General features: G+C 35.3%; 1 protein-coding gene across 1 annotated transcript in view; it reads right to left on the minus strand.

The window, feature by feature from the left end:
* Positions 1-9,079, minus strand: part of LOC105264701 (irregular chiasm C-roughest protein-like) — a 79,583-nt gene that overhangs the window by 39,313 nt on the left and 31,191 nt on the right. Inside the window, exon 2 of the mRNA XM_011301765.1 lies at positions 5,752-6,089. Coding sequence (XP_011300067.1) covers positions 5,752-6,089 — 338 coding nt within the window. The remainder of the gene's footprint in view (positions 1-5,751; positions 6,090-9,079) is intronic.

The following is a 9,079-nucleotide window of genomic DNA, read 5'->3' on the forward strand; positions in this document are numbered from 1 at the left end:
TCGTTTCATACTTCTGAAGTGTCTCGAATATTAAATTGATGTGAAACCAATGAATTTATTATCTTACAATGAGACTTTTTCTCGTCGTCTCACCCACAGGCATCGTCAATCGTCTGGGTTATTCAGATATATACCTTGATAACATACACCTTGGAGATTCGTACAACAGGAATCAATAGTAGATACGTCTGAGTTGCGAGTCGATATAGAAACTGTCTCTCAGATATTAAATTCTCCAGCAGAGAAGAAACTCAGGAAATCGAGATAACCAGAAAAATAAATAGATATTTTCAACATGGCGCGGTGTGCACCTATTTTCGGAAATTCCTCACTGAATTCTTTCATTCCAAGTCTCCTATTTACTGTGCAGTATGAAACCAAGAGAATTGAGTAAAACATTCATTTCATACTTCTCAATTCATAGCAACGCGTTTATTCAATAATGAAATAAAATGGAAATTTTTTGGTGATTTTATTGTACGTATAAAATACAAAGAGAGTGCGAAATGAGGATCGCTTTTAAACTCTCTGAATTTTCAAAGGGATTAACAGTTTATTATAAGACGAGTTGTTTGGAGTATTTCAACGTTGTATAAACTTTTGCAAGTGGATTAAGAATTATTAATGATAAAAAAGTTACTCTTTGTTCGTCTTCTTTTTATTATCAGCTTTTGAAAATTTTATTGTTGCTCCAGAACTTCAACCGATAGTATATTTATTTATCGGGTAATCAATTGAATTAATGGTAATTCATTCAGAATGTTATATTTGATCATCATACCGACTTGTTGACATTTCTTATTCGGCCGGTAGCAATTAAATATTTGCATAATGCGAAATATTAACTATTAATGAACGATTTTGCATCATTATTTTTATTGTCATGGTAATTATGTATCAATTGTCCGCGGATATTTCTGATAATTGAGGGAATGAATATTATTTCGAAGTTGGTAACTAGTTTTAATAGCGTCTGCTAATTATGATTGTTATTTTTTCGAATTCATGGTTTTCTTAGAAGAAATTATTGGAGTTCGTTACTATTGGGAATTTCGAGACATTTCATTCAAGGTTATAATGACCATTCCCATTATCTGGAGCGATCTGAGGACCATCATTGAAACTTAATAGAGATTGCCAAAAATGGCTCAACTGCAGAAATACTATTAGAGAAAATTATATAGTTCTCTGACCCAAATGGATTCTTGGCAAATATATTTTTTCTGCTCATGGGAGTCATAAAATGACGGAAGTTCTGGCTATTTAATTGAAGAGGTATTCTTGGAGGTAAAAAATAGAGTGACACTATCACCCGAGACGATTTGTTATTATTTATCCTGTTATTTTCTTATGATTATTAATTATTCATTAGTTCAACCCCCACGACATGAATTCGCAACAAAACCATCGTAATTTGTAATTATTTATTTTTCTATGAAAGTGATAAAAAAGATTGAGATAAAAAATAAATGATAATGACTCACGAGTCTATCATATATCCGGTGTAATAATGTAGAATATTAATAGTAACTGAGGTGTGAGAATTTGTGATTGTCTGATAAAAATTCATGTAGAGTAAAAATTGTAAAAGCAGTGAACCCTTGAGTTGAATGTGTGCCAATGCGACATGTTGCCAGGAAACAGTGAGCTGTAAAACTCAAATATTTAATATGTTCATATAATCGTTATGATTGCCACGTAGAGAAGTTTAGCATGAGTTGCCACAGGTGAACGAGTATTTCAATGGTTTTGCCACCGTTCTAATACGTGCCAGTGTCCATTCGACCATTGAAAAGCTACGTATTATGAGCTTGCTAACTGGACATTCGTAAATGACATTGTACAAACAGTAATTACAGTTTAACTTTGAATTAGTTTTGAAACATTCGATGCACGTCCTGGTCGCTATGGTTGTCCGCCATATTCCAGAATGTCAATCGATAATGGAACATCGGTGATTATATTTTCGTGGGTTAATGTGCGAGTGGGTGATGGGCATGGAATGTGTGAGCCAAAATAATCCATTCATGTGGATGTCAAACAGTGAAAATTAGTAGAATGGAGGATTGCAAATATCAATGGAACACAAATTTTGTACTGCAGCGTAGGTATTTGTTTGTTAAGAATTTATTGGAGTTTTGGTGCTCTCTGGAATTGGAGAGTAATGGAATCACTTCTAAATAAATTAGAATACGTTCCATTTTCTCATTGGGCACGCTGTGTGGATAAATTATTCAGGGCATGTGATCACGGCGCAGTCGCCTCATTATTCAAAATTAATAACCAGTTAACAGAAGTTGTTACTACTAGTCTGAATGCTGTTAGAATGAAAATTACGTAGCTCATTTGATAGCGATTATAAGCCGCAGAAAAAACGTTGAGCTCATATTTTAGAGATAATTGCTTTTTTTTTCACATCCGCTTGGGAAGGAAAGCAATGTAGAAAGTTTCATTTTCATTTATAACACGAATATTTTTTTATAGGTCATTATATAAAATATTTGAAAAAGATAAAAAAGGGAACATTATTAAAAAAAAATGATTCGATGTTCCAATATCAATAATATAACAATATTTTAACTAATTTATAAAATAAAATTCCATAATTTGGAAGGAAAATTATAACCGCTGAGATGATGCTCCCAAAAATATTTTCACAAATCAGTGATAATCTGGAAATGATATATTCCGAGAAAAAAATATCGCGCATATTATTTATTTGCAAGAACACCGCAGTGGGTGTGCCTGCAAATAATAATTTTATATATAATTTATTATAATATATATTAATTTATATATAATATAAAAATTTCCAGCACACGTGCTATGAAAAATCAGATGGACTTTTTCCCATGCAGCAAAAAAATAAATATTCGTAATAATCACTTGTTTGACACTTCATCGTGAAAACCGCGAGTGTTCGCGGTTACTTCATACCGACATAAACCGATGGAATTCAATACAAAAAGAGATCGATGAAAAATTCCAGTAAAACCGTTGAACAACAAAGTAAAATAATTCAGTTACAAGACAATAATTGTGCATCTTCCCTCGGTAAGGTGAAAAGAAAGAATGTAAATGAAATAAAATAGAGGTAGAGCGTTTTAACTGCAGGAAATTATACTTTGTGTATAGTTCTGCGGTTGGTTGCAATCGGGATCAGAAAAGCCGAATGACAGAGTAATTTTTTTGTTGACTGTTGGTTAAATGGTTGAGCCTTGGAGGAATAGCTGGATGAAAAAAAAAAGAAAGAAAAAAAAGGGAGATGAATTGTGGAGAACGGAAATGGTGGTCAGGTGTACAATGCTAACACACTTGGTGTACCGGTTGTGATCATGAAATTAACAAGACTCAACCGCTGTCAGAAACTGGGAAATTGTTGTCTCGATATGGCGGCAAAGCTTTCCCGTATAGCGCCCCTAAATGTATCTAGTGTTGGAAACCCGCATCTCCCCTCTGGCCACTCTATCCACCCCTTCGCCTTCACCCTCCGCTAACCCCTTAACCATTGCTAATTTTCCCAAACGAATTATGGATGCACTATAGCTCACATATTGGTATATGCCTTGAGCGTTCAGTAGTTGCCACATACATTGAGTGCTGGTTCCAGTGGCATCGCAAAACGTTCAACCTGGCAGGATTCCCGCATATTCACCGATCTCGCTCAACCAATTTCGTTCAAGTGTCCTATTATAGGTATTCCATGAATTTAGTACCCCTCCACATACAATGGGGGATTTTAATTGGAAATTATATGAGACTGTTTATCAAGACTAATGCACGCTGTCAAGAACATTCCCTTGAATATCGGCTAAACCTTGTTGTTGTTGTTGTTGTTGTTGTGTTCAACTCTCGCGAAAACTGTGGCGAAGTTGTAACTAGGAGAAGTGCATTTTTTTTCAGACCAGTTTTCAGCTGATATCTCGAAATCCAAGGAACCTAGCGGATTTTTTATAGAGACATTTTTTATGCAGAAGGATGAGAGCTATGGAAAAGGTATCAATGAAAAAATCGTTATCTACTCTCAATTTCGAGATATTGGCTCGAACATAATGCGCTTGTCCGAGTTGATCACTTCGTTGCAGAAATAATACTGCAGATGTTGTTGGAAAATTAATTGAAATTTTAAACGGCGACGAAGTCACATGAAATTTCTGTAGACTTCTTTATTGATTGATCAGTCGATTTATTGATTATTCTCTGAAATATTGAAGCTCTGGAAACCCATGAAAATATTGAAAATTCCGTCAAAAATTTCACTTAATACTCAATTTATTCAAAATTTAATTATTTTTAAATTTGAATTTTCGCCAATCAACGTCAAGTCAAAATTACAACGGACTAAATTAAAAACTGCCAAGATTTCGCCCCACGTTCACAGAACTGTCCCTCAATTTTTCGTGAATTTTTTTCTCCGCCTACAAAAAACCTGAAATCCTTACACAGGTTTTAAGAAAATTCCATTTTCGTCACTGATATAAATATCAAGATTCCCCCTATTAATTAATTAAAAATACCACTGATAACGATTATCCACTAACCACTAACCTCTTCGTATCAATTCTTGAATTCATAAAAAAATAATTTCAACATGTGCTGACATATCGTCGGAAAAGTACAGAAAATGTCATCCTATCACCAAGAAAAATCATCAAAGTTTCACGACAGTCGATGTAGAGACGAACTAGAGACAACTAAACATTATTCTTTAATCACCTGAGAGTATGTAAAATAATCATACACCCGATAGATTGCGCAACACCTCTCCGTTTCATTCTGATCTACAAACAGGCATTCTATTCGAGTATGGAATCAATTTATTGAGAATTTATAGTTGACCGAAAATGATTTGACGACAGGAGACAGAATATTCATGAGAATCCGTCCATGTATCATTGCGGTTAGATGTGTCTACGTTATCGAGTGTCTGATATCTATTGTCAATAGTATTCCGTGGCGTGAGAGGGTGAATGGTGGTGGAGAAAGAGAGAAACACCTCCCACTGGCACAGCTGAATATGTCGATTCTATCGAATGTATATACACCGAATTGTGTCGCGGTAATAGAGAAAAGAGGATTCGTAGATACATGTAATAGGAAGCAGAAGTGTTTTCAAACTTGGCTGTATCGCGGAAACTCATGAATTAAACATATACATGTACATAGCACTGGTACATATACACACGATGTTCGATATTGACTTTGATAGCGATTTCGAGAGTTTGCATTGAGAGTAGTACTGTGTACCTCCAGGATACTCAGTTATGGTTCCCGATGAATGATGAAAGAAAAAAAAAAACAAAATATCGGAAATATCAACGAATTCACGAGGGTTTCGCTCTACATATCAACTTTTAAGTGCATCTATATTCTGCGTATTCATGAAATATTCTAGTCTGGTATCATGAGCTGTGTGGGCCATTTATTTTGGCTGACCCACTGCGCTATTGTGTTTATCTACATTCGCAATTGGTTTGAATATAAAATTGAAATATCTTCTGGTGATGGGTCCAGTTGACGTAATTTTTCTCGTCGATTGTATTTCACCGAGCATGATTCCCATTTTATTTCACAATTTCATATTGAGAAACCGATAGATGGGACCGATAGATGAGACCGATAGATGAGACCGATAGATGGGACCGATAAATGGGACCGATTTGGGAGTGAAATGCAGCCCGGATAGAGCCATCTTTCTTAAAAATCTTTTTCTAGTAGAAGGTGATAAAAAAATGAGTTAGTGGAACTCACCCTCCTCATCGCTTCCAACCATGGAATAACGTTCATATCCAGTCAAATTTCTGACAGCCCCGAGGCCAAAGTCATCCTTCGTCCACTGGATGGGGCCCTTTTGATCTTGTACACGACATGGTAGCGTGACCCGGCTGCCGATAACGGCGGTCTGATCCTGGGGCTCAATTGCAAATCTCTGATAAACTATCTCGGTAGTCGCTGACGGCCTCAACGTAGAACCCAGTGACGAGTTTGTCGTTGACATTGCTGTTGTACACCTACTCAATGCCAACCAGCACCAGATAAAACATGTGCCAATGACAGATCTTGTCCAGTGTCGTCTCCTCCATTGATACCTGAAATCATCAAAAATATTTTCACTTAATTGAATAAAATTAAAAGTACCAACCGCTCTCTATCCGGTTAATAGATTTCTTTTTTTCCTGTGTAACACGTATGATAGTGGTGCACAGTAAAATGTTCAAAGATACGAGTGGAAACTGTGGAAAAAGGAATGATAAAAAAAAATTGGAAAAGAGAAAGGGAGGGAAGAGAGAAAAAAAATAGGGATAAAAACAAAACTCAGGCTTTACGAGCAATTATGTTCGTTTCATTTTTCCCTCTGGCGAGCAGTTCTATATGTCAAGAGTGTCCGGTGGGAATGGAGGGAAAGAGTGAGATAGAGATGTAGAGAAATAGAGAGGGGAAAAAGAGTAGGAAAATATGAAGAAAATAAGTACTGAAGTTCTTTTATTCACAATTCGTTATGCTCCATTGTCGAGATTTATGGATAGATATAGGGCTTCCATGTCTCTATTATAACTTGTGCTACTGTATGACTCTCATCCGTTCTCTGTCCTCTCGAAATATTCGCCGTTTATAGGGACTTTTGTGCGCCGGATGTGAGATTGCTACGTTGAGCATTTGCTACTGTCAGAATATTTCTTATAAGCTCAATGGGATAATCACTACCTTCAACCATTTTAAATTCTCATTCTGTTACATCATGTTTGGGTTATCCCATGGGTCAATGGACATGGAGAGAAATATTCAAGAAAAATAGCCAAATATTACGCGTAATCCGCAAGTGGCAATGATTTTTGGTAAATTTCTCTGGAAATATTAGAGATAAATTTTTTTTTTTAATCCATCAGTCAATTTTTGCATCAGGAATTTTTTCATTACACTAATTATTATTATGTTCATTGCGTTCATGGATTTGGATTTAGATTTTGGAAATTTTATCCGTTTTTCGGGCTTTCTCATTGGATTTCTCACTCCGTGTGGCCTGCGGCATTAGATGTACGACTATCGAGGATATGAGTATATTTGTCAATGAAAATTACGTGTCAAATAGAGAATATATGTGGACCTATAGGATGAAAAGGGTGCACTTTGGCGTTATTGGATTTATGCGAATGGACGGATTTCTCGTGGAATTTGCAATTTTTTTGAGAGGTGGCATCGCCCGCTCGATATAAAATTTTATAGGGCTTCAGAGTTAAAAATTCCCAAAGCAATGTGTCGAATCAAAGCTCGAGGTATTAATTTTTTTTCTATTTGGAAATTGAATACATGATGGTTTGAAAGCATGGAAAATATCTCTGGAATTGAAAAAAATGTGGTATTTATTCATTAAATAAAAACGAAACCTGACTGTGGCCAATGATCTGGTCATAATTGAATACGTACTGAATTTTTATTATTTTTTGTTCCATTTTTTAGGAATCACCAACAGTTGAAAAATTATACTTGAAGTTTCAGATAGATAAATTGGAAATTCTTGCCTCATGAAATTTCTGTGGAATTCTTTATTTATAAATCCGTCAATCCCTGGAATATTCTTGTCGATCATTACTGTTCAAATGAATTCAATTTTAATTCTATTTGAAATTCAATTACATTTAATGTAACATATTCCCGGTGAGCATGAAATGTGAAGCCCTAAAAATAAAACGAATCATCATTTACCACAAAAGCCCAATTTTCTGAATTTGAGAAATAAATGAGAAATTCCGTATTGATTTTTGATTAAAATTGAATCGAGAACCATATAATTGAAAATGCGGTTGCCATGATAACTAAAATTCCAAAGGATTATCATCAACGTGTACCCTGGTGAAATGTCATATTTAATTCAACAATACAATTGATGGTACCATAAAAATGTTCAACTTTATCGTTTCCAATGCCGAGATCACTTTTTGATAATTGCACGAGCTAGCGATAAGATTGGTAAGAGGTAAGAGGTGAATGAATGAGAGAAATTACTCCCAGTGAAATGGCAATGGAACTTTGTTCAAGTACGATGCACATAGCGGAATGAGACTACAGAGAACACTTGATGAATCGAGGCGGTAATGTGGAAAGCCTGATCCAATAGCTATCCCCCGACGTTCATTATTCACCTGAGTTTCGTTAATATTGCTACTTAAATGTTCTTTCCCACGAACCTATAAATCCTAAAAGTTCTCCTCCAAAAAATTCCTAAATAGATAAAGATAATAGATAAATCCCCTGAATATATAAAAGTTAAAACTGCTGGATACTTCACAATGGCGGTCATCTGTTTGATTGGAGTTAAAAATGGCCACGAGTAATGGGATTTGTTTATTATTCGTTTCACTGAATGAGCTATATCTCTCTCGCAGCATTGCATGACAAATATGATTGAAAATAATGAAGCCTGTCAGAATCAGAGGAACCCACATACATTCCAATGACTCGTGCCATTCGTAAAAGCCAATTCGCATCAATTTTTAATTAAAAACGACTCTCTCCGCTTAATTCATATTCATTTTATTTCACCACCCAAAATGCTCGCTATTTATACGTTTAGAATATTTTTGTAATTGAGGTAATTATTCTGGAAAATGAAATTTCAGTCAATCAGTGTGTCAATAATTTAAATGGGGAATAAATAAAATTACAATATGAATGAACGAAGGTTCAACATTTATCAGTTAATGGAGCGTACTTGTGTATCTAAATCTGTGAAACCTGAAAATAGTCCCCTCGACATAAAATTGGTGCTTTCAATCGAAAGAATCAATCATTCTAAAAGTGATGGATCCATCTACCCTCGCACCACGTGGAATTGTAGTGGAATCAGATTAATGACACGTGAAAAGAGGGGGATTTGTTGGAAATATCGTGCCTCTTTGCCATGGACTATGTCAGCCTACTTTTTATCATTTCCCCTTACCATTGAAATAACATGAAATGCTTTACGAAAACCAGCAGCATATCAACGACATGCACCCGCAAAGTGGGTGATTTTAATCAAATACCAATCTTTATTCAAAAGTATTATCTCATTTTATGGAGTGATTATTACAAATGCTCT

This window comes from Fopius arisanus, unplaced genomic scaffold (genome assembly GCF_000806365.1).
Source record: "Fopius arisanus strain USDA-PBARC FA_bdor unplaced genomic scaffold, ASM80636v1 scaffold00024, whole genome shotgun sequence".
NCBI classification, from domain to species: Eukaryota; Metazoa; Arthropoda; class Insecta; order Hymenoptera; family Braconidae; genus Fopius; species Fopius arisanus.